Source organism: Bradysia coprophila, unplaced genomic scaffold (assembly GCF_014529535.1).
Source record: "Bradysia coprophila strain Holo2 unplaced genomic scaffold, BU_Bcop_v1 contig_151, whole genome shotgun sequence".
Lineage (NCBI taxonomy): Eukaryota > Metazoa > Arthropoda > Insecta > Diptera > Sciaridae > Bradysia > Bradysia coprophila.
The window spans coordinates 5,436,519-5,463,555 of NW_023503423.1; the positions used below are offsets into that span (position 1 = coordinate 5,436,519).

Here is a 27,037-nt window from a genome sequence, read left to right on the forward strand (position 1 = left end):
GAAAAGTGCGGAGGTCTTTTTAATGTACCGTCGTTTTCATACAATGAAGCGTTGAAATGTATTTTTCGGTTCACTTTTTCATCGAATCGTTCACTTAAAATTCAAATTTTAGGCACACTTACGGCGTGAATTCATAACTTGACAGTTCTTATGAGTTTCATGCAACTGTCAAGTTACGAATTCACACCGTAAGTGCGGTCAACATTCAAAATCTTTCTCACGCAAGTCTTTCTAATGCAGCGTCATTTTCATACAAGGAAGCGTTGAAATGTGTTTTTCGGTTCACTTTTCCATCGACTCGTTCACTTGAAATTCAAATTTTAGGCACACTTACTTTCGGCGCGAATTCCTACGAACGGCATGAGAATCTACTCCCAGAGCCATATTGTGAATGCTTTTGGGAACATTTCGTCAACAATAGTTGTTTGGTTACGTTTTTGTGGATCAAGGTTCTGAAAGAACAGGTTAAGACAATTTCCTGTAGCGCCAACTAGGTTTGGAAAATTTTATATGATGATTGCAACTTAACAAAAAAAAATTGTTTTCAAGTTGACTTTTCAAACAATATACAATACATGTCTGAATTGTCAAGATTTGTGTTTCACCCGCCTTCGTAAGTGTCTTAACCTGTTCTTTCAGAACCTCGTTGTGGATGACTGTTTGATAGTTGAAATAACCTTGGAACAGACTTGTAACGAAGTGTAAGGTTTTTTGGCTAATAATGTTCACGTTCACCCGTTCTTTCACTCAAAATTCAAATTCTGCGGCGCACTTACGACACGAATCGCCAAACACTCGTATTATTTACATTTTTTTTTATTAATGTTTACAAAAATAGACGAATCAGTTAAGCATAAGCAAATTACATTTAAAGAAAAACTAATTTTACGGAAATTATTATCATCCTACTCCTTTTTCCCATTATATAATCCTGTAATTTAAGAATTAGCATCAATAAATCTGAGGGTTGATAACGTTGTTTGACCTGTTCGTACCTACGGTTTTATTACACATTTACTAGGAAGGTTTATCTACTTGTCTAAAAAGCATAATTTTAACGTATTAGTGCTTTATCTATGGGCACGTTCCATTGCCTATTCGCTGAAAATCTGAAACATTACAAAAAGAAAATTTAATTAATTCCAATAACGACGGAAAAGAAAATATTTTACTTGATTTGTTGACACAATTCTCCGACTTCATAACGCATTCGTTCGGAAAGCTTTTCTTTTTACCACTATCGTCAATACCGCAAATTGGCAGGTATGTTAGATTGCAAAACGTGTCACATCCGTTCGTATTCTCCTGGTCAGCTTTTATTGGTAATGTGACAAGATATAGCGCTGTAACTGATAAGCAAAATTTATTTTATAATTTATCTCGCTTCGCTCGCTGGGTATAGTGAAGTCGGAGTCGGAGACAGTAAGTACGTATTTTTCGATACTCAACACACATCTAGTATTACACAGTGTCAACACAGTCAACAAAATTTGTGTCTAAGTTTCATCAGCTGTTTTGCAGCTGGTCCATTCTCAAAATGTTAATTGGTTTATACGTGTAGATCAGCTGGTAAAACACATAAGTCGACGCCAGCGATCCCTAAATTCGTAAACCTGTTAGTCGTCCGTATTTCTTTGCTTCGCCAAAGAGATAGACATACGGTCCGAATTGTGTATCTAGTCAAAGTTCAGGTGGATTATGGGGAACAATTAGAGCCACAAGCCTATAAGGTAATCTGTTCCTGGCGAGAAAACCCGGAAATAGGTTAAATTGGGATTCAGTTTAAATTTGAAGATAAATTGGAACTCAATTGCAATTCGTAAACGCATAGCACTGCTCCTAGCATCAACATAAAAAATGTTTGGAGGCTGAAGGACCAGAATAGTATTTCTTTCGCACAGACATAAGTGAAGAAGACATACAACGCATGCAAGCGTATCATATTTTGGAGGTTTTTTGACGATGCCAGACGTATACATACATGTATTAATGCTGGGATCGGTGCTATGGTAAACGTCGTCTCTTAAGAATTCCTATTTTTGACCACCATTTGGCCACCATTTTTGAGTGACCAACCTAATAACTCGTCACAACATATCATAATGTTAGTCTATCTCCAGTCTCACGTGATAGATCACATTTGTCTCTTGCAACAGATACCAGAAATGTACAAAAAAAAGAAATACAAAAACAAACCACAACCTCTTAGAAGCAAACAAAATTATTTTCTACTATCAAGGACGTCAACGAACTACGACTTTATTCTATGTTACAATCTATCCGAAACCGAATCGTCTATTATTCTATAATTAAGAAAGAAAAAAACGAGCCGTCAGAACAGTCGGAGCATTTGCTGCGACTGAGCCCCGTACTAACCCGTACATCTATTGCGCACGTGACCCTAGTGCGTCTGTCACCCTAGTTGAAGTCAAATTATTATGAAATGTGTACATCTTAGAAATTGCGCATGGCGCAATAACGAAGCCCCGTACGACGTTCCTTTCAAATGTAACACAAATTTCAAGTTGACCTAAAATTTTAATTTATTGAGAGGCCTAAGGCCTATTTACGGCCTTAGTCCAACGACCCAAATTTATTTTTTTTTCAACAGCATTATATTCGGCCTTCGATTACCTTACTCGAGCTATATGCAAAACACACTTAGGGCCGTGGAACGGCCTTTGTCCAAGGACCCAAATTTTAAATTTTTTTCAACAACATTCTATTCCTCGTTCGATTACCTTTCAAATGAAACAAAATTTAGGAAAATCGGATCAAATTTACTCGAGTTATATGCAAAATACACTTAGGGCCGAGGAGCGGCCTCAGTCCAGGGACCCAAATTTAATTTTTTTCAACAACATTCTATTCGGCGTTCGATTACCTTTCAAATGAAACAAAAATTAGGAAAATCGGATCAAATCTACTCGAGTTATATGCAAAATACACTTAGGGCCGAGTAGCCTATCACTTCTGGGGCCCTAACTCACAGGCCATTCACCCGATTTTAATAATCTTTCTTGTCCTGGATCGGTATCGACATTACCTATCTTTTGCCGTTTCATTTACATTTCCAACGTTTTTTTTGCCGTAAATATCCCAAAAGACCTTAAAGCACTTAGGCGGCCCTAACTCACGAAGGGCCGACCCAAATATGCCCATCTTCGAACTTAGCCTCACTATTTTGACTATCTTTCAGGGAAAATTTTTTTTTTGAAATCGGATTTGATTTACTCAAGATATCGACGTGACGGACAGACGGACAGACAAAATTTTTATTGCGGATTCGTCATCTATGAACATAGGCAAACACTTTGCCCTTACCGTCTGCTTCAAATTCCATCAATTACACACGGCATCGTAATCCTATAAGCCCCTTTGTACTTCGTACGGGGCTAAAAACCGCTGGGTTAACACGCTTTATTTACATTTCATCCAAGTCTTAATGTCTCCCATAATTAGCTATGATATCATCGATGTGATGTTATCAAAAACAAAATATTATTTTCTATCGGACACGCATAGAACGACAACCACAACAACAAAAAATTTGCCCCAGTTTTATTATTGTGGCAAAAATGATGGTGCTGATTTGCGTACGTACATTATACGATTGTGCGAGATTGTAGTTTCACAGTGCGTTGTGCTTTACATATTTTTTGACACGAGATTTATGAATTCTTAAAATCAACTCCAGTCGTAGATTAGTAATGAATTACAGCTTGAGGTTATTGATATATTGATAAGGACTATTCAATGAATTGCTAATCTACTAAATATTTGTCTGTGGTGCAGTAACGTTGACTTTCGGAATGAATGAAAATTTCCACTCTTGATTATACGTGATCCGGAAGTAAATAAAATAAGGGAACCGAAATTCCAGTAATGTGAGTCTTTCTTTAATGATGTTGCTCTCTAATAGTATGAGTACACGGTCTCTATTCTCAGCGGTACCGTTCCAATACTATACAGTGTCATTACTCTGTCTTCAATCTAATGTTCATCAGGGTGCGATTTATTCAGACATTTTGATTGTCATGTCCTTAAAAATGTATTAGAATGCTGTGGGTTGGGTGGAACAGATCCGCTGTTTGTATATTCGATGTTTGTTCACATAAATTGGTTAATTGTTCTCAGCCATGGTCTACTGTTATGTTACAAGAAATTCGCTAAAAATCTGAACAAAATATTTACGAGAATTTACGCATCGAATATTAGGCCCTGTCTGATTACATAAAATGTGTATGAATCACAGTCATCACAGCTGTATAAGATTATGGATGATGAAATGTTAAAATTCTCAGTAACATCAATATGTACTCTGCTAGAATGGAATTGTTGTTCGTTAATTTTGCGTTGATTAATTACATTCTGTGGAAATAAGTTTAAATGATGTTTTACACGCCAGTTGTAATCAAAGTTTCGAGACGAAATTGTGCTTTTTCTTGTCGGTCAAATACAATTACAGATTATCATTTTCAAATTTACCGCACAATTTTCATTCGATTCGATTCGATTCCGAATCAAAAATCATGAAAGTGGGACGTAGAAAATGAGCGATATTTAGGAGTGTATCTAGCAAGGAACTTTTAGTAGCAGTAAAGAAGTAAAGTAGTAAATCCCACTAAGCAGTTCTTCTTCGTCTCGCCGATTTCTCTCATTTGCCATTTAAATTAGCACACGAGATATCAAAGAAAGAGAGAGGAATAGTAGTAAAATCTTACTTACATTTATACGAAAGTTCGATATTTTACGTTGGTAATGCCGTACAAGATTAACAGCAAATGGGAGTTTAATAAAAAGTGAACGAAAGTGATCTGGAAAGCAATTCAGAAGATCAACACACATTACGTAGTACGTCGAAGGGTAGAATAGACTCAAAAGCTTCTTTATAGGTCCGTTTATGGGTCCTTGCTTATATTCCGTAATATTACGTAACACTCAGAATTTTTGACCCCCAAAATGACGAAGATTAACAAAACTAGCACGAAAATGAACCAAAATTTCGTGTAAGTGACTGAAAATAGCCCGAAAATGAGTATTTGTGTGCCTCTCATCCGAGTGTTACGTGATATGTGCACGGACCCTTGGACAGTGAATGAACAAAGAATAGAAATTTTCACAAGCTATTTTTAGTGTAAGCAAAAATTTGGTCTTTATTTGGTCCCTCCAGCATTCGCTATTTTTTTTATTATTAAATTGATTGTAAAAATTGAGTTTAACCAAAACATAGGCCTTACAGCCGCCAAAATCGACATACCAGTCTGTAAAATGCAGTTTTATCATTGCAATAATTTACATTACTCTGCCGAGTGAATATTTTGCAATAAATTTATATTTCAAACTGAAAAATCAACTGGTAAGAACCTAAATGTTTGATGCCTTCCGACTGGCCGGCTGGCCGCTGTTTCTGCTAAATTCAATTTTGTCAACTAATTTTTTAAAGAAAAAAATCGGTGCATTTTGGAGGTGCGTACCGGCGGACCATTTTTCGCTTAGAGTAAACAATCGTCTAATGAAGTCGGTATATCAAGTTAAATTTACTTACTCGCCACCAAACAAAAAACCAGTCTCAGCATTTTCGCAACAATTTGTGGTTCCAAAGAATTCCAAGCTATTTAGCGGCTCAAATTAATCCACAACAATTTCCCACGTACCAATTCTGCGATAAAAATTCTCGTTAATCACTCCAAAACAAAGCATTTATCGTGCAACATACAGGAAAACCGAAATAACAAAAATTAATTTCCAACCAAAAATATTTGTTATTTTTCACATCAGATGATCACTTTTCGACCCCACAATATATATCACACACCGAATTGTGTTCTTGTTATCACTGACCGAACGTTTAGTATATATAGTTGAATAGCGAGTGGTTTTTGGAAGAGGAAAAAAATATTTTCTTCTGTTTGCCAGCACCTTCTTACATCGATTCAACAAATTCATATGAGAACTGAACTGGGTACAGTAAAGTCGTTAGAATATCAACTTTTCGAGGTTCTATGAAAATTGAAATATTTATAATTGTGATTGTATATTTAAATGGAGAGACGGAGAGAGAGAGAGAGAGAGAATTGAACGAGCAAGTGTGTAAGATCATAATAATTTTGTCGATATGCAGCCAAGCAGTGTAATTACTAACTCATGGTATAATTGATTAAATTATTCAACACGTCAATGGAATGGACTTATAGTGATTTATGTGCTCTTATCAACACTGTCAGGGATTTTAAACTGTTTTTTTCTTATTCTTATTCTTAAAATAGTATAAGATACGATGGACCTATAAATAGAGTGATTCTAAAAGCAGATACATCCGGTTAATGGTCCGATAACGGTTATCTTATACTACACAGGCTAATACACCACAAAGAGTTCCTTTTACATTCGGATGTTCATTTGCAACAGTGAAAGTGACGTATTAAAAGAAACTGATAGGAAACAGCAATCTTTAGTAACATTATGTGGACATTGATATTTGCAGTTGCAAGAAATCATTGATTTGTCATTATTATTGATATAAAAAGGGTGTATCTGTACGAAGGACTTGAAGCCGCTTTACGAAAGAAATTTCAGAAACCGTAAACAGTAAAAATAAAAAAAAACTGTTGGCCTGGAATAGCATGTAGTATGTAGTGGGCTTATATAGTAAAATAAATGTTGAAAAAAATGAAGTAAAAGATTTTGCATGAAACGCTACACGAAAGTTTGTGCAAAGGAAGTAGTAGATTTAATGATTATTGCGTGATCTGCCGTTTCAAAAAGGATAGCCTTTCAGAAAGGAGATTAGGCATGCACAGATAAAGAACAATCTGATCTCCTATTAGAGAAAGAAAAACATTTACTTAGACGACAAACAGACTTTAAAAAATTAGAATTTTTTTGATGAATCAACGGATCAACGAAAATATATTTTCTAAAATTTTCTCACAGAAAGCTCATTTGCTTCAAACACTTCATAAAATTATGCATTGAGTAACGGCGTATGTGACCTATGCGACCTATACTACTCACCCTTAAAAGGTGAAAAAGGGCTTTTCGGAATAGTGGTCAGATGACTTTGGTGGTTAAGGCCTTTGCATGATAAATCAATGGTATCAAGTCGCTCCTACCTTCTTCACATCGTTAAAAAATCAAGAAAAATAATTTTTCCAGCCAGCTGTGACGATCTTTTTTTTTTTTTATTGAAAGGGGGGTTCCCAATAAAAGTTACTAAAAAATCACTATTTCCGATTCTGGTAGAACTCTTGAAAAATTTACTCATGGCTCATTCCAACATTATCTTAATTAAAATCACAGAAATCGTCGAAATTCCACAGAATTTGATTGGAAAGTACAAAAGAATTTCTGTTGAATTTTGTAGAGTTCTGAAGAATTTAATGTTCGTAACCCTGGGATGAACATTATCAAGTTTTTGAGTATGAAAGATCTTGTTCTATTATGCAGTCAGTGTAACGGCCTATCGAGAAAACTGTTACACTCGCTACCAACCCACTCTTTAAGAAATCTAACTAAATCTTTGTGTGTTTCCACTAGGTGAAAGATTCGAGATTCGATTCATTGAATATACGTCTGAAAAGACCCCTGAAAAATATCGATAACTAGCCAACAATTGATATTATTTCGAACATTCTTTATCGAAACCTTCCTTTGTACTTTTTCGGGGATATCACCTTCAATCCAAGATCAACTTGAAATAGAAATTTTTATTTAAAAAAAATGAACGTGACGCAAATCACAATCGAAACAAAATTCTGTTCACAATTCCTCGCACATTGGATAAACAACTATAATTCAATTATGACGTCCCCTGACAATAATAATCCGCCGAATAGGTGGGAAACAGCTCGGTGAGTCTAGACTCTGATGCCAGTTTTATATATATGTCCCATTTGGCGCCTTCCATAAATATATCCAGCCATCAATGTCGGCGCCTCTCTTAACGCAGTTCCATTTGATTTGCATATGTGAAAAATGAAGCGGAAAGAAGGAAAAAAAAAACACAAAAATTTCATTAAAACACATTCATCAAAGGCAAATCAAACATCTCAATTCATATCTGATTGAATATCTAATTTCACACATTAAAAATGGAAACGATTTATTATTCAAATTAAATATTTACATGAAATCCCCGCTTATTTTTTTCCATTTTGTGTGAATTACCGAAACCTCCACACAACAACTTTTTGTTATTCGGCTGAAGAGAACATTTTGTCAGACTGACGGTTATAGATTATGGTAATATTCGAACAATTAACAAGAGCTGCGTCGAAAGTTGTCCATACGTTTGGTTGCAACTTTATTGGCGAACAGCTAGAAACTGACGAAATTCAGAAAAAGTCCCGCAGTCACTAAGATTCTAAAGCTTAATCTTTTCGCCGGGAATATCCCCCAATTGAAGCGGTTATTCAAATGTGATAAACCGATTATTAGTTCAAACCCAAACTATAACGATTTCATAAAACTAAATTAGAGAAAGTTCGCTTTTAGCTTGTAATGTATATGCTGCCATAAAACCACTGCACACCATATCCCATACAAAAGATTATTTATGATTAATGAGAAAACTTCATCATGCCACAGTCGCAGTTGATGGGAAAAAATCCGACTTTGCTCTATATGTATTATGCACATAATTGCAAATTTAGTTTAACCAGATATTTCAAAAACGCCTTAAACTAGTCTACAACATCGAAAAATGGTATGGGTTGGTATCACGATTTCGAAGAAAATCAATTTGAAACGAAATGCACATAAAGTCTTCTTCAATGGAAAAAATACTTCCTCTCTCAACAGGCCCGTAGCTACAGGGGGTTACTGTTTTCAATTTTTTTTTTTTTGCAAATTTATGCATAAAGTAAACGTAGTTTTCTGATTTCTTTAGAGCCCTTAGAGCTCGTCCTTCCCTTACCGTCACTAATATTTAATTCTAGAATGAGAATTAATATGGAGAATATATTGGCTTAGGCGATCTTGTCATTTTGTGTCTCTGCTTTATAACTGTCGCGTCGTCAGCATTTCATCTCGGGTCTGTATGTTAAGTTTTCTCAGACCGAAGAGATTGTGTTTGTCGAACTTTCTTAACTACTGATACTGACTAGATGTTTAAGGTATAGCGAAAAGCAAACAATGCACATATCGCTCCAAATCACTCTGACTGTATTCAAATTAATTTCAGCAGATATACTGATGATTGACGATTGCTGAGGAACGCTCCAAGCTGTATCTGTTCTTGTGTAGAAGAATCCTCTTTAGATTTTGCATGGAAGGTTTAATGAGATATGGATTGTGCTTTAAGCTCTCGATTAGACTCCGATTTGACTTTGGGTTTCTCTAATGTTACAGCCTGAAGAAGCCCACACTGACCTGACGAAATATTGCGACACAATATTGTTCTCTTGCAAAGTGATCATTCATAGATTACATATCGTTTTTCAGTGCTGCCATCAAAATTAAATCTTCAATAACCCGACGAATACGCGTTCTGCAATGTTAAATTTTGCATACCGCCCTAAATGAGGTATATTGGAGGTAAAAGATGGTCGCAACTTCGCAGAGCGTGTACTTCCCGAGTCATTTAACATTTAATTTTAATGACAGCACTGAAAAAACGATAAGTAATCTATGAATGAACCCACAGGTAATACCAATGTTTACATATGACGATCCTTTTGTGCAATAAGAATGAACGCGACACCATGTATTCATATGGGAACTCGTTCAGGAACTAAAGATTCGTTACCCAAAGTGAAGTTTTTGACATATTTTATATGAAAGAAGTGTCAAAATACTCACCAGTGAAACTAAACGAAGAGTTTCTGAACAAGCTCTAGAATACTCATCGAAACTAAGAGAGAAGAAAACGACATTTTTATTTAAAAATAATTTATTTTAGCAATAGAAGATTAAAACCATCTATAAGTTGTGTATACAATTCATTAAAAGAATTATGAATTAAAAATTCTACTTAAGTAATTAAGTATTAACAAGATTTTACGTAACTACATCAACTATAAGTTAAAAAAATATATATTTTTTGAAGTTGTAATTCACGTTTTACATAGACGTGCCACATAATTTAACAATTCGCCAATATTTTTGAAACTTTTACCAAAAACTACCAACGCATTAAAAATTGGACCACACCAAGAAAGTTGAATTTCTCAGGAATCAAATAAGTGAAATATATTGAGTTTTTAACTGTTTTCAATGAAGCTATGTGCAGCAGACACACGAAAAGCTGAAGCATTAAACATATACGACTAGCCCAATAGACCTTTCAGTCCAATAATTTTCGAGGATTCTCTAGACTTGGTATGGGTCGGCTTCAAGAACTTAGGCGTCATATTTCACCCAAAATTCCATTGCAGACATATGAGCCCGAGTCGACCGACAATATACACTACAAGTTTGACCTGAAGGCCTGGAGTTCCGCTCTAGCTACGGCCCTGTTCTAAAAGAAATCTAAAAGTCTCGGGCTCGGCTGCATAATTAACTATTTCCAGGTGAATTGTTGATCCGACGTGAAGCTGTGGTTAATAGGCACATGCAAACGTGACATTTCATCTTTTTAAAGACTGATGAAATAGACTAAGATCTCAGAAACTTTTGAGTACTTCATTGCCGACTGGATGGTCGTGTATGACACAGTGTACTCCTAGGGACAGCTAACAAACTTTTTTTTTTGAAAGTCCTCCTCAAACTCAATACGTTGCTCGGGAGACGAGACGACACTGAGAATTGTAAGAAACTGACCTGTCCCAGGAAGTCGAAGGAGAATGTCTTGTCCAGTCTCCATATGACTTAGGCTGCCAGTGCTTTAGACAAGTCACAAGTTGTAAATATCATCGCCTATGTCACCTTACTTTTTCGATTTGAATTTTAGTGGATAACAATGAATGTTCCGAATTTCTGGTATGTAATGCATAAGGGATAAGTGTCTTGTTGTTGTGCAAAGAAAATATAATATTTACTACACCACCACGCTAACCGTACGAAGCCTATTAGAATACAACGGTTTCTTAGAAATGGATAAAAGTGAAGATTTTATGTAAAAGAGAGTTTGATATTTAGATACCTTCATTGTCCAGCGAAAGAAGATTTTCGAGGGATCTGGGAAACAACTAGTTAGAAGACATAAACGGGTAAAAGAGTGAATTATGAAAACGTGTCAATTTCCGTAAATGTACAATTTGATTCTTCCGAACACAGAATGGATTCAGCACGTTATGATATGTCACTCCTTTTATGCTGAACTTTATGTGAAAGAAATTAATCGCGCATCAGCGAGCTTTTATTCGACGAAACTAACAAACATCAGCTGTACACTTCATATGAATACTTCATTTTATACGCGTAAAATATTCTCTTTTGAATCGAAGCAATGCATGTCGTACATGCCATTTCTATTTTTGCTTACACTTAAGAATTTTTCATAATTTTTATCACTTTTTCAGTATTTTTTATTCTTTTTCTTGAAACTATTATGTTAAAGCTTTTTCAATTGAACAATGCATACAAATTTGATTTGAGTTTTATTTACAAGGTTTAAGTGTTTTAGGTTTTAGAGTTAGATAAGAAACATTGATATAAGATTCTTAAATTGAATACCTGAAAGAGTAAAGTGTTGAGACTGACAGTATATTCACTAAAATGTACATGCGGAAGTGGAAAATTTTTACATCTTTACGTAAATTTTCATTATTTTTTTGTTTTAAATATATTTAAGGAAAAAGAGAATTTTATTGAATCGTAAATGCTATACACAATTCATAATCCCGATAAGGTGTTTAAATTTTGAATTGAAAAATTAACCGAATTATGTTCGTTGTCGAAATGTTTAAAGCTTTTTTTGGGATTTTATTTTAAACATCTACTAATGGCTCCGTTCTGTTGCTCTATCGCAGCGTTTGAAAATGATAAAATTAGCAAATTGTTTTTAGTTTTGTAAAGTCCTCAACATTCGGAAAATTTAGTTTTCGGAGAATGCGGGAATGTCGCTTTAGTCGTTGACTATTACTATTCTATTACTCATACTCGAAAGTGAACCTAAAATATATCTTTTAAGACATTTCGACACTTCTTCACGCGTTCCAGAAAGTCAATTGTTCGTGTTGAATTTTTTAGTCCATTTACAAACCTAGCTCTAATCAGACAAAATCGTGACTTTTTATTTGATCGAATGCGTATGGTTGTGCACATGCCAAAGGTAAACTGGCTTGCAGATAGCGTGTCGATGTGGTGTGTTAAAGAAAAATTGGTCCAAACGATCCATCATCATCTACTTCTCTTTTTTAACAAATTCCAAAAGTACAATCCACACTTGCTTGTGTTTTTCAGACTTTGAAGTACTTGATTTGTCATTTAGAGAGAAAACACACAGATTGTAAACGACCTCTGCTAAATCAAATCTAGTACTTTCATTTCAATGCATTTTGGATTGCTTGTGGATTGAAGAAACAGAAAAATGAATAGAATCATAAAGTGTTTCTAAGCCTGTTGGGTAGTGTAGTTATAGTTATATAAATTATCCGAAAAATCGATTGTTCGATATACCGACCTTTTACAGACATCATGCCATCCGTATGCCTATCAAATCTATTACTTTTGTTGAGAAGTATTTTCAGCGGAATGATAAAAGGTCTTTTGCTTCATTAGTTTCAACATAAATTTTGCCACATAAGAACACATTATACAAAGTAGTCTATCGCTGATTTTTGTCGTCAGCATCGCTACCAGATGAAAAAGCAGTCTGTAAAAGACTCAATGTCAGGTAATTGCAAAACCATGCTAACATTATGCGAAAGGTGGCAAAAGCTTCACTTCGACATCTGCCTTGACCGGTTTATTGATGCGAGTTCATAGAATAGAGCCATTAATGGAGGTGCATGTGAAACGTACTTTTTTTTATCTAATCCATTGAGTGTATTTTTAAGGTTTCTAACGCTAGTTGAGTAAATGGTCCCCACTCTAATTATACGAATTGACTAAATTAAAAATACTGATAACGCATTGTTTATGTTCACTAAAATTCATTAAATTTATTAAAGCTATTGGTTTTAAATTATTTTTATTTTTCATTCATCTAATCTTCTACGTTTTTTTTTGATAAAAACTTAAATTTAAATTATTTTTTTAAAGCTTTCACAATTTAATTTTTGAATAAATTTCTTCTTGATTTTAATTAAAAAAGTCATTTTCCACTAACAACTCCTCTAGCGTTCTGTGTTACACTAAGGTTCTATTAATTAAAATGTTTATTTTTTTAAAGTTTTATTTTCTTTTTACATTAAAGCGTTTGGATTGATTGGTCTGACATATGTACACACATTTGGTGAGTCTCAAGGAATGTGATTTAAATAATCTAAATGTGATGTCTAATCACTCCACCTGCAAGTTTTGCAGTGCGAAGAGCAAGATTTTGGTTATCTCTATTTCTAATTTAACTTTTCGGCATTTCAATATTACAATCGATGCAATTATCTCTCTAAAATTTCACTCGGTACACATCGAAAATTGAAATCATACAGTTTGTTTGACCCTAGTTTTAAGTTCAAAGTCTACATCGACTAAGTAGCCGTTTTTACAGCGCATCCTCAATGGCTTCATTTTAGCAATAGAGAACTTCCATCCCGAGTCGAAGGCGAGTTCTAGAATCGAATTTATCTAAAGTGTCCTGGAAATGAGTGATGAAGTTGCTAGGAGGACTAAAAGTGTTAACATATGGCATGTATGGCAGAGTAATCTTCGAGGCTACTTTGGGTATGTATTAGTGTAACGTTCTATATACGCTGTATCAGAATCTTGAATTTCTTAAATTTCTCGAGAATCTTGAATTTCTCGAATTCCTAGAGTGTCTGGAATTTCTTGAGTTTTTCGATTTTCTATTTCTTGAATTTCTCGATTTCTCGAATTTCTGTTACCTTTTTTCGGGATATGAAACAACTTGGACTGATGTAACTCACCGTAAGTTTAATTGTCCTTTTGTTGAGACTTGGTAGTTGTCAGATCAATTTTTTTTACCGACTCTCAGACCTGTTCAATGCCATTGGTAATTTAAATTGAAAAATCCAGAATTTAGGAACGATGTTCCATTCAAAATGCCAAGAAAATTTTCATTGTTTGTCCAACTGACAAGCAGAAAACATTTTCTCGATGGTAACACTACATTTTTGAAGAATACCGAGCGAATATTTAGTTTGCATTTGTATCGGTATCGCGAAAATTCCATACTAAACCGAGACACCTCTCCAACTCTCTTTACATTATCTTCAAAGTGTACGAATTTTTAATGAGAGAAAATAACAAGATATAGACTGCCTGAATTCCCGCCGTCTAATTTTGTAAACAATCTTTATGTGTCGTTGCTAGAGAGATGCCTTTTCCCTTGTTTTCATTCGATTAACTTACTTCTATATCTACACGTAATGAACATTACGTCACTGTTGTTCCTATTCTACTAGTTAATGAATAATTAAAATGAAACCGAAAGATAAATGCAAAGAATCAACGAAAAAGTCGTAAAGGAATAAGGCTACCAGAATGAAGAACAGATGATGACACTGTGCCAGAAGTATCAAAAGTTAGAAAGACTCACGACCTCAAATCTATTGTCTTTTGAGACGTGAGTACATGGTTTTCGAATTTTTGAGACTTTAGTTCTCCCAATTGTAGGAAGGCCTTCAATTGTTTAAAGTGAAACTCAGGAAAATTTAAAATTTTAATTGAATTCTACAGTCAGAGACAGAGTTCGACACGGTTCCGCAATCAAATGAAATAACAAAACAAAATAAAAAAAAATTAAAATTTATTGCAAGTCTCCCATAATGTAAAACAAACAAAAATTAAGTGGAAAAAATAATCAATAAAAAAAAGAGAATCAAAACTTAACAACCATTTTCGCCTCCTTCCTCTTCAACGTCAGATGAATTGGAAGTACTAACGGAAGTGCTTACTCCTTCCGTCAACGAAGGCAGAATGCTATCGGAAGATAGTTGCCTGAAATTTAAAAAACAAAATTGGTTTTTTAACGGTCTACGACGTTTGTTTCAAATCATGTCAAAAATCACCTCTCCACCATATGATAGGCACCGGGCGCTGAATTCGATCGACCAGCTCGGGTGAACCGTTCCAAACGGGATCCGCCGCGCATCGGTGCTCGGCCGGATATGCCTTTCGAGAATGGATTGAGGAACGAATGTTTTTTCAACATCGTCTTGATTAGAATGAGCGTATCGAGTTTTGGAATGCTTTTGACCACCGAATTGATGTCCTCATCGCTAATCTGAACGAGACGACAATTTTCCTCTTCAGATGGCAACGGCGTTTTGCCGTCGTTCGTGACCCAGCTATGTTCCTAATATTAACAATGGAAAATCGTTGTAATTTACCGGCGTGGCTTTGTGTGGGTGTAAATGCAAACCTTTATCTGCGGCAATGTTATACGCTTCGCCGGGTCTTTATCCAACATTTTCATTATCAAATCACGTAAATCATCGCTAATAGATGCTGTCGACGGAAATTCCAGGTCGTCATGCTTAATTTTCTCATAAACAGCGGGCACATTCGTTGCAGAAAATGGCACATTTCCAAAAACCAGTGCATATAATGTCGCTCCTAATGCCCAAATATCTGCAGCTTTTCCACTGTATGAATGCTGTGTAATAAATCGAAAATGCAATCATTCTCTCTGCACTTTATCACATAAGTGAAATGATTATGTCGAAAAGAGGAAAGTAATTCGAAGAGTGTGTTAATGTTGCTAATGTTCATAGTGTTCATGTTTAAAATTTCAGAAATTTTCATTCCATCATTCCATTTGAATACATATAGCGCAGCATCATTTAATGCCTCTTTCTACTTCGAATAATCTTCGCATTCAAGTTAGGGCCCACCCAACAAGATACATGAGTTTCTTAATCAAAAAATCCTTGCGTATTGCATAAGCATACACACAAAAGATCCCGCACATCTCGCACAAACGCAATTTAATAAAAAAAAAATGAAGGGAATGTTAGGAACGGGGAAACCATTTGAGAGAAAATTAAATTATCCAAACATTACAAATAGAATTTGACGAGAATAATAGCAATCATAAAACGTAGGTTGAATATTGGCAGATAAAATTATATTGAACGCAAAGAAATGTATTACCGAGAATGGCGAAAAGTCTTTCAAACAAAATTTCCTTTTTTTTGTGCTTTATCTCCGACTATAACAATTGGTTCTTGGCAGAAGCCATTTATTGAATAAGTTGAGGTTTTGCCTAATAGATTACCACTTTTATTGTTCCATTACTTCGTCGACCGTCTGAGAAACGAGATCCATTTCAGGGACGATTGAATGAAAGGTTTTAGGGCTTGACTGCTTTCAAGGGTTTGATTGCATTGTACGTACCATTTGCAAGATTAATTTTCAAAATTATTATGCAAGGAGGTGCGGTAATCATGGTTTGATAGCGAAATGAAACGCATTTCTGTGTAACAAAATAATTTAATAATTTGAGATAAAAAAGTCTTCGCAATTCGATTAATCTTTTCGAAGAAGAATTTCTATTTGAATCAAAAACGTACACTATATTGCACTTACCATGCCAATTATTCATTCAAAAATAATCACATTGATTTATTTTCATTTAAGTTTGCAAGAGTACACTGTGCAAACATTACATGGAATTGTTCTATGACTTTTTTGTAAACCATGCTTGTTTCAAAAAATGAAACAAAACGAAACAAATCAAAATAAAACAAAACAAATCAAAACGAAACAAATCAAAACAAAACAAAACAAATCATGTTTCGGCCATTTGGCAACAAATTACAAGATCTGTTTTAAAGATTAATACATGGATTTCGATTATCACTCTTTCCAGGTAGCATCTTTGAGATTGAACTTAGAGGTAAACAAAGTAAAATTTTAAATTTTTTAATTTAAATTGCTTCGAAACAGCTAAAAACAAATTGTTTTTCCGTGGGAAATCTACGGAAAACAAATTTAATTTGTGCTGTTTCGCGACCTAATACTTACAATATTTTTATGTTTCACTTTGTTTACCTCTAAGTCCAATCATAATTAAGCTACCATAAAAGAATAATTAACGAAATCCAAATATTAATCCTTAAAACAGATCTTGTAATTTGTTGCCAAGTGGCCGAAACATGTTTTGTTTTGATTTGTTTTGTTTTGTTTTGTTTTGATTTGTTTTGATTTGTTTTGTTTTGTTTCACTTTTTCGAAGCAATGTTGGCAACTTACAATAAAAGATCTCACAGAATAATTTCGTGTGTATGAAAAGTCAATGCACACATGATTTCAACTTCTAGGATTTGTATTAAAAAATCAACGTTGATGTGATCATTTTTGAATAAACGTTTCGTGAGTGCAGTGGTGTTATGTTTTCGTTCGAATAGAAACCTTGTTTCGAAATATGTGAACAATCTGCAAGACATTTTTCATCTCAATTATATATTGTTTTAGAGAAATGCTTTTCATTTTCTGTAAAACCACGATTCCCGCACCTCCCAAGTAGATGCAGTTGGTCCGCAGCCGATGTTATAATTTAAATATACCACGCTCCACTGAATGAATAATGGCATTTCTGTGTTAAAAAGTTTAAAATTGCATGTTCTCAGTGGTGCCATGATTTATTGCATCACAAGAACACAGAGTTGTGTAGCAATGCTTGGAATTTAAATTATAGACAATGGTTCATTAAAGCAAAGTATTGCTCTCTGTGATTATCCTTCGGAAATGTTTAACTTTATTTAAATTACGTCACGGGTCTAGTGCAATTCATATGGTATTGCAGCACGACAGAGTAAAGTTAACCAGGCATTTGAGTTCATTTTCATCCAGTGTATTAGGTCCCTTATTTGACGTTTCGAAAATGAACCGCTCCCTGCCTGGTTTATTTTACTCTGCCGTGATTGCAGCTATTACCCAACGTTTTTGACTTGAAATCTTGATACCTCGGAGTTGGAAAACATTGCAAAATTCAAAGATATTGGTCAATTCGATCCAAAGTTATGGGTGTTGAAGATGATTCTTCTAAGGGAATTCATCCGAATCATTTGGTAGAACTTTTGCCTTTTGCCCACTTTGAAAATCTGAAGTTTTTCATAAGATGGCCACGGTATTACAGCACGACAGAAATTCTCTATTCTCTTTTCTATCACATCAACTATTGGATGGCACACATTCACCTACTTTGCTGAAAGATGTCGTTGGAACTAAAGCAGTTTAAACGGAAAAATAATTAAATTTTTACTTGACAAACTTAATTCAACTAAAATACCGGAGCTCATGATCGCTCTCCGGCTATTTGCTTTTCAATCGGTTCAATATTTGTAAAGGGGATATGGCCAAATGATCACAACCGTTTTTCTAAACTCTTATCGCCTAGAAGGCACAGGACCTGAGATCATGTGTTATACGCACGCAGGCTTTTTTATGTGACGTTATTACTTTGCAATAATATTTGCGAGGACATCTTTCAGTGGAATTCTGAAGTGTATGTCTGTCTATTTATAGCATAGCATCTACAACCAAGCAGTAGAATATACTTTCCAAGAGGGGCCTGCGAATACAGGCCTACTATGTTGTCATTATAAGAGATGAGAGTTGCCGGTGTATTATATTTTGGACACACATGCTCTTGTAGTTGTTGACAGTATTTTGGTTTCGATAATTAAACGTTTCATCCAATTGTTTATTGACAAATTTTCATTAAAGTTTGACAATTATTTGTGAGAATTTCTATAAATCAGTTTGAAATGACGTATTTGTCTACATTTTAAAGTAGTTCATTTTTAAACGCCCATCAAATTTTTACCTGCAGGGGTTCAAATTTTTTTGTCTATTTTGTGGTACATCATATTAGAGAGGCTAAATAATATCAGTTAAAAAAAATCTGTTCTAGTGCTTGGTTCAGTGCTATGTTGATAGCGATAGTAATACTGTTCAGTGACAATAATAGTGATTTTATCAGAGGCTATGTTTGGGAAAAATTCTCTCATGTTTTTACCCATTTTTCCTCGAATTTTTTCCTACTTTCGCCAAAAGTGTTGTTGGAAAAATGTGGAAAATATGAAAAAAATAGTCCTCAGTGATTATCCTTAAAAATCATAGCTTGAAGTATTCATTCATTCATTCATCATTTAATTTAATTAAAACACAATTTCCAACAAATATGCAAGGTAAACGTTTTCCTATCTGTTGTATCTCGTACATCCACTAACAATTGTCGGGTGAATGAATATTGCAAGCGAAAATGTATGTGGAACGGAACACGATAATTTTCTATTGTTCTCGTTAACAATGCATCCAACTAATCTCTAATGAATAGAGTAATCAATTTCTTACATCTAAAGTGCTATTGATTCGTCCCACAGGTCACTCGACCTTTGACGTCACATAATAATACACCCACGGTTCTTATAAACGCGTTGTGACATCACACACCGTTCTATGTATAATACATCAAAAACCAAACAGCTTTTCTTTCAATTCATTAACATTACGTGCGTGCGACGTCGTAATAAAAGATGACGAAACACAAACGATGATGATGACGGTTTAATAGAAAATTCGGAGAGAAAATTATTTTCTCCATTTTCTCCTGACGTTTTTTTTTTTTCGTGTTAAATGAAACTGGTATTGTTTTCCAAGAAGGAAATTGGGCAAAGTTCTAGTGGCTCGGGGTATTGTATTCAAGATATTTCGATTTCCGTTCGATGCTTTGTATATATTATGAACAATTTCTACTCACAATCGGCGTTATATTAGTATGGAGGGTGTACCACTTTACCATAAAAATTGTCGTAAAATACCATCGATTTAAGGCAATTGCCCAAAGGCAATTAAAAGTTACTAAAACAGAAAATCGTTGTTGCCGAAAACTTCAGAAATCTAAAAAACGAGTCGATGTTTTTGAACGACATTCAACAGGGCTGGTACAAAAATCAAAAATGTTCTAAGTTACTACACCCTGTGATGGAGGGTTGTTGTTCATCGCAGAAGTAAATGTTGTATACGCAATTGATCAGAGGTAAATACAAATTAATTTCCCAAATAGATTGATGGATCGACAAAACATTGTTTTCGTTTTGAAAAAAAAAAAAAAAAAAAAACTCCAACACCATTTGCAAGACAAGTTGTAATGGAACACAGATAATGAACAAAAAAAAAAGTGAAATCTTTTAGACTAAATTCATACCTGTCCTGTTAATAATGTCTCCGGTGAACGAAAAGCTGGTGTTCCGGCTACTGTGCCATTATTCATCGAAGCATCTTCACCCATAAACTCATTACAAACACCCAAATCAGCAATTTTGACACGGCCACATTCAGCCAAAAGTAAATTACCTATGAACGTGCCAATGATTTATGTAACAATTATTAATGATGTTAATTTGATGGATAAATAAAAATAAAAAAAAAATTGGAAAATTACCAGGTTTGATGTCGCTGTGAATAATGCGTTGGTAATGTACTGAAAAAAATATGGATAACACATTGTTATTAATTGAATTTGTATTGTTGCGTGCTTCGAGTGAATATTTCTCTGTGGTTCGAGCCTTCGGCAGCAAATTTACATTGCTAAAATTGCAATTTATCCTCGCTAACACCCATCCTCAGTTGACTGACGCTGGCATCAATTTGTCACTGAGATTACGAAATGTTGAAATATGATGCTGAGGTGTTATTTAGGTGTTAAATTGAACTCTATTGTTGCAATATAATAAGAAATTCTTGGTACAAATGCACATAAGGGTAGAAAAATAATGGGTCACAGCTGTAGACATCCTGAGACAAATCTTCTACTTGACAATCTCAGATTTTCTATCTTCTGTAAGTGCGCTTTGGAATTTGAATTTTGGTGAATTAGTGGATGAAGAAGTGAATCCAATATCGTAAATTACCCATATACGACGCTGCGTTTGATTTGGGTTTGACACTTTAAATTTTGAATTTGCAGTGGACCGACGACATCAATAGAAGGCTTCGTTTCACAATTACACATCTGGTGCCTAATAAAACACTAAACGAAAGATAGAGTTTTTGTGTAATTTTTGTTGATCTGAGGCGAGTTATGTATTCCGAGTTTAACTCGAAATGGATTTTAAGTCCTTAATCCTTACAACATGAAAATCACGGTTTTCGATGGAAAATTACGTAAATTTCATTTTTGATCTAGACCGAAAAAAATCGTATTTTAATCACGACAGCGTAAAACCAGGCAGGAGCAGATCATTTTTCGAATGTCAAATAAGGGACCTAGACAATTTAATTCCCCAGTCAGATCAAGCGCTCCTACCTGGCTCTACTCTGCCGTAATTTCTCCGAGAAATAAGACGAGATGATAAGTGTGCCAGCGCTCTTCAAAAAGTATTCCGTTTTACATCCGTTTTGCCAAGGTGCAATGAAATGTCAAGCCGTCATCCATGGAGCCATAGCACTGAACAAAGCACTAGAGCAGATTTTTTTAACGGTCATTTGGCCCTTCATTTTTGAAAAATTCTACTGCGTTCCAATTAATTTATTTATTTTCATATGAGAATTTTGGACTACTGCGTCGAGAAGACCCCTCTTGAAAATTCTGTTCTCGTGCTTTGTTCAGTGCTATGATGGAGCCATACTCAACACTATTAACAATGCAATTATCAAAATAACAAAGAAAAATAAGTTGTGGTTATGGTTCTATGAATGACATAGGTTCGTGTTCGGTTCATTTTGTTCGGCTTAACCGTTGCTTGGAAGAAACCTATTTTTTCTCCGTTCACTTGAAAGTTCCAACTTTCTAAGCTTTTATTTCGAAGCTCTTTTTCGTTCACCAAATATTTCCAAAACTTGCAACATGTTTATAGCGGAAGGTCGGTATTTTTGTTTATTAATTATTTCGTTCAAATATGTAAAATAAATGGCGATAATAGTTTCAATCAATTAAAATATCATTTAAATTTGATAATTACAGTCAAAGGCAGTCAATTTTCAGCATAAATTAGCTTCAGCTGTTTTTCAGCTGATCCATACAAACAATCACAACCGTTTATACGTCTTTATACGGTTTTACCGCTATCATGCGCGTGCGTGTAGCAGCTTCAACCGTATGAACAAGGAACAAGTTTTGATTGTATGTGTGGATCAGCTGAAAAACAGCTGAAGCAAATTTATGCTGAAAATTGACTGCCTTTGACTGTAGTACTTTTACAGTGAGAAATTATATTTTTATAGAACATTTTAAGTGAAAATAAAATTTGTTTGCAAAATACTCAAACACTCAAAATGATGGATGAACCGTTTTCTAAATGAAGACCTCTCCGTTTAAGTGAGCTGGAACACTAAGAGGAGGAATGGGGTCTGACCTATTTTCTTAAGGTTTAATTCACTTCTGAAAAACATTGATTTTAGCGTGAATCCCTTGACAATTAAAACTTAATTGACACGCAATCAACGCAAATGCCATTTATTTTGATAAAAGTGCGGAAGAGTGTGTTCTAATTCGAAACAAGTCCAGTAAACTGTTGAGAAGAATCTCTCATCGATGTTGCCATCAACACCATCGAATATGACAGATTGATATTTTAGTTTGTGTCATCAAAAATCCTTTATTCGCCTTCGGCTCGGATATGCAAGCTCTACACTTGTCAAAATAACCGTTTCCAAAGCTTGTTGCTTAAAACCACACTTGTGAGTTCGGCTCGTATCACAAAATTGATCACTCATGTAATGAACTGCCTACGCAGCATCCAATGAAATCTCCTATTATCACACCAGGCAGGTAAAGGACGATCATTTCGATATCGAATGACGTTACAAGAAGTTTTCATTTCGAATATGTCGACATTTCCCATCTATAATACCATGTCTTTTGATAACATAAAATCGTATTTGAATACGCCTGTCACGTATAACATATTACATTCGAACGATGAATGCGAAAAAGGATTATGTTCTCTGGGATTGCATATTAGTTCGAGTGAATATTTTTATGTATTACATTCAATCAAAGAGATACGAACATCAAACATGTCAGTCAATAGACCTGCACGCTTTGCATTTTGATAAACATAAATTCTGCATCTGAATTTCAAACATAAATTCTCGCATTTTTTTGTTGTTGTGTAATCCAATTTTCCAATCAGAAAATCTGTTTGTCGCATATCATATAATACACTCACTACTTTACGCTATCATAACCGCAAGCAATTCGGAGCATTCATAAAACGAATTCAATTTCGAATTAAGCGATAAATTGCTTACCTGGTTGGTTATTATTGCTTCATTTTGAAATTTCCGATTTATAATGAAAAAGGAAGCGTACAGAATTACATCTCTGCTGTAAATGATTGCATGAAAGGGAACTGTACACCCTGAAAACCTATGCCAAGAGCGTTAAATTTCAACGAGTGAATTAAATGGTTTTCTGTGGTGAACATTCGGTATAATAATCTCGTAGCAAAAAGCTACTGTGTAATGAGAAGCAATTGGTTTGGTTTGGTTCTAATTTCCTAGAATTGAATGCGGTTTCGATTCGCCTACACTTTCTTGCTAAACTACTATTCTATGTAATGTATTCTATGTGGTACCTTCGGCCCAATTTCATCAACACTTACAATATTCCAATCCTAGTAGAGCGTCACGAAAGACACACCATGCTCGCTCTTCGCTCATCGGTGTCTCCGTCGGAATGCTAAGTACTTCTCCCAACTGAACCAGTTCAAAAACTAAGTACAACGAGTCCTCCAGCGGATCATCAAGCACTTCCACTAATTTTACAACATTCGGATGATCTAACTGTTGGCGGACAATGTTTCGTATGAATTCTATCGTTCTGTGTATTCAGTGTGGTGCACTTACCTTTTTCAGTACGGCAATTTCTCTGTATACGCGATCCAGATACGACGTGGTTCCTTTCTTCGGACCACGTCCAATGCCCATAAGTCCTGCCTTACGCAGTAGTTTTCGTTTCGATAAAATTTTCATGGCATAATGGGTTGAGTCTTCTTCCGAATAAGCTAATTTGACTAGACCGTACGAGCCCTATGGATGTTTTAAGGGACAATGATTTGACCATTTTAACAAAAAAACTGAAAATAATCTTCTGCACAAACCTGTCCAATTTGATCCATTAATTTGTATTGATTTAATTGTAAAAAGCTTCCAGTTTGTTCGATCGACACGCGTCTCGATTCCCTTAATGGTGGACGCCGTCTACCACTCCTTGGACTACCGTATGGACTTCCATATGGCGAATATGGCACATTCGGATAAATTGGTCTAGTTTGATCTAGCGATTGATACTTTGGCATCATTCCTGCAACTGATGGTGTAACGTCCGACGACTTGGATGACTGATGATCATCCGTCCGGTCGTCAACTAAATCCAACGATTGTGTTTTAGGTAAAATTCGTATGTGAGGGGGTATATTGGATCTATGGCACATTGACAATTGGACTTTTTTGGACGTATCAACGGTATTTGATGTTGTCGGTACGGGTTTGGATACATCACTACTACTTAGATTTAAATTACTACGGTTCGTTGACTGATCGCTGGTGGTGCGTGATGATGGTACTACGTCTTTGTTTAAATTTAGTTTAGCTACATCGATTTCAATCGTTTTGTCGGTAGTATCCTGATTTGGCTGATATGGTAATGTTGAAGGCATCGTACTATTGTGCAAAGTGTGTTCAGATTTTTCATTCTTTGGTGAGATTGCGCACGGACCATCTACATTGGAACTGTACGGCCCTGTGCCACCGTCCGTTTCCGTTGTTTTATGCCTGTAAAAGGAGAAACAATTGAAATTAACAAATTTCGTTGCTATTCATCTGTTCGTGGAAGAGTTGGGGCAAAACTATATAAAATTACGAAATTCTGCTAATTTAATTAGACTTTTATTCCTATATACCGAAACTTTTGACATCGACCAATATTAACTTGCTGTGCTGTGTAAAATTCACAGACTGGGAGCCTACTTGCAAAGCAGTTCCTTATAAGACCACAAAGGTCTTAACAAAGTAAGGTTCAGATTAGGTCAGGTCTTTTGAATGATCTGACCTGTCAAACCGTTTTTGTTCTGCATGCGGTATTAGAACCTATTATTTGGGAATCGATTTTGGGAATTCGAAAATAATTGCTATTTTTGTAGAGCAGATCATCTTCACATTACGGTACATTCAGACGTAACCTCACTTAAGTTTCGTTAAATGTTTTGTTCATTCATTCATTTGTATGAACTTTGTTTAACGTGGAGGGCATTTCTTACCGTGTATGGCATTTCGTCCTTGAAGGTGATCTATGTGTTTCCACAATTTTCTGTTCCTATATTTATATTGTTCGTGGAAAATATCCACTGAACCCACCGAACCGCTCAGACTTTAAGGTCTCTTGATCATCATCAAGCATTGTGTTGTAGTTTTTTTATTTTTATTTCGTTCAATAGTTTCATGAACTTCTTTAAGAAGGATGTGAAAGCTGACTGAGATATAGACTCGGATTACATTCATTCGTGCTCTCCTTGCTTGAAATCGTTATTATTTTATATGATGGACTTTAATGCACATAGGCTTCTGGTCTATCAGAATGGATATCGCTTCGCTTAAAGGTAATACTAAATGGAAAATGTGAATTTCTAGGAAATTTGTCAGATTTTGTTTTAATTCAATTACAATCTGTTTTGAAAAAGCATAAAAAGTTGTTGTTTGTACGATTTCATGTAACTTTTTCATTTCATACGGTCCATACACAAACGCACACACACAATCGGAATGTGGAATAATTTAAAGTGAATTAGAGGAAAACCTTTTATGAGCTTATTTTCGAAAAATTATGCCAGCAAGGTAAAGAAGAAAAAAAGCACAAAAAAAGTCCGAGTGGAAATGGGAAAATTAGCTTTTCTCTCAAACATCCCTATAAGCCATTTTCAATAAAAAAGTGCAAAAATCATTATACGATATCCTTTGGCCTTGTAATGGCCTATATTCGAATTTTTTTAAAGCATTTTTAGGAGTATTAAATTTTTTTAGGATTTTGGGAATTCAATTCTTAAGAGTCAATTCGCCAAAACTTCGAACAGCTTCTATGGGTATGGTCGAGTGTGGTGTCAATGGATAGAGCTTGAAGTAAGCTAAAAAAAACTCCGGGTTAGAGCTTCCTGCTACTAACTTTCCCTGCCGCCCATAACCCTTCAAAAATGTCGGTTTTTTCGAGGTTTTTCACTTGTTGCGGCGGCTGGGTGGGCCGAACAATGGCGTTTGTTGGTCAATAATATTCAGATCATTGACCTTCATAAACGTGCACAATTTGAATTATTCACACCTCGCATGTTGGAGCAATTGATAAAAAACGATTTTCGCGACCACTTCAGAGAAACATTCTCTACGAGCCATGACAGCCCAACAAAAAAAAAGTTTTGGCGAATTCACTCTTAAAAATTCTTAAAATTCTCAAATTTAGGAATTCTTAAGAATTTCTAGGATTTTTTGAGTTTTTGAGAATTAAAAGTTCGAATAATCAGCCCTGATATATAACATACTTGAGCTGTGAGTATATTCACTTCAATTCAATTAGATTAGTTCAACACCTTTTGACATTTTCATTCAAAGTTATGTTATACGAAATGAGATTATGTGTATTAAGTATTTCAACCAACATTTATTCGGTTACACTGTAATGTCTGCTTACGTCCTTTATGTATATATACTCCTTTATACCATGTCGCCTACGAAATACGTTTTTAATTTAAGTCTTGGAATTTACATCAATTTGTGATAAAAGATTTTAATTAAGATTCACTGGCAGCGAGGGCGAAAGAGAGATACTTTATGAATATAGACGGTGTTGTGCGGAGATAACACCTAATTTCAAATCCTTTTCCGGATAAATATATAAAGTGAATGTGGTCGCTTTTGAATGCGAGAGGGTGTCTACACAACCGATTATATAGCCCGATCCAGTTGTTCATATAATACGTTGAACAACAGTGCTGTTGGTAATATATTTCGTTTGCGACATTAACTTCTACATTATT

The 27,037-nt window shown here is 35.0% G+C and overlaps 1 protein-coding gene and 1 long non-coding RNA gene across 2 annotated transcripts in view; both read right to left on the reverse strand.

The window, feature by feature from the left end:
* Positions 1–798: 798 nt before the first annotated feature.
* On the reverse strand, positions 799–5,997 carry LOC119074713. The gene is made up of 5 exons (XR_005087215.1): positions 5,720–5,997; positions 5,549–5,662; positions 1,173–1,349; positions 996–1,109; positions 799–931 (listed from the first exon to the last, which is right to left on the reverse strand). It is a non-coding gene; the product is annotated as an uncharacterized LOC119074713 (long non-coding RNA).
* Positions 5,998–14,791: 8,794 nt separating this feature from the next.
* LOC119074584 (calcium/calmodulin-dependent protein kinase kinase 1) overlaps positions 14,792–27,037 on the reverse strand; it is a 67,631-nt gene continuing 55,385 nt past the window's right edge. The window contains exons 3-10 of the mRNA XM_037180817.1: positions 24,116–24,788; positions 23,862–24,044; positions 23,618–23,798; positions 20,455–20,493; positions 20,218–20,366; positions 15,428–15,661; positions 15,075–15,361; positions 14,792–15,003 (exon numbers count right to left, since the gene is read on the reverse strand). Coding sequence (XP_037036712.1) covers positions 14,892–15,003; positions 15,075–15,361; positions 15,428–15,661; positions 20,218–20,366; positions 20,455–20,493; positions 23,618–23,798; positions 23,862–24,044; positions 24,116–24,788 — 1,858 coding nt within the window. The 3' untranslated portion in view covers positions 14,792–14,891. The remainder of the gene's footprint in view (positions 15,004–15,074; positions 15,362–15,427; positions 15,662–20,217; positions 20,367–20,454; positions 20,494–23,617; positions 23,799–23,861; positions 24,045–24,115; positions 24,789–27,037) is intronic.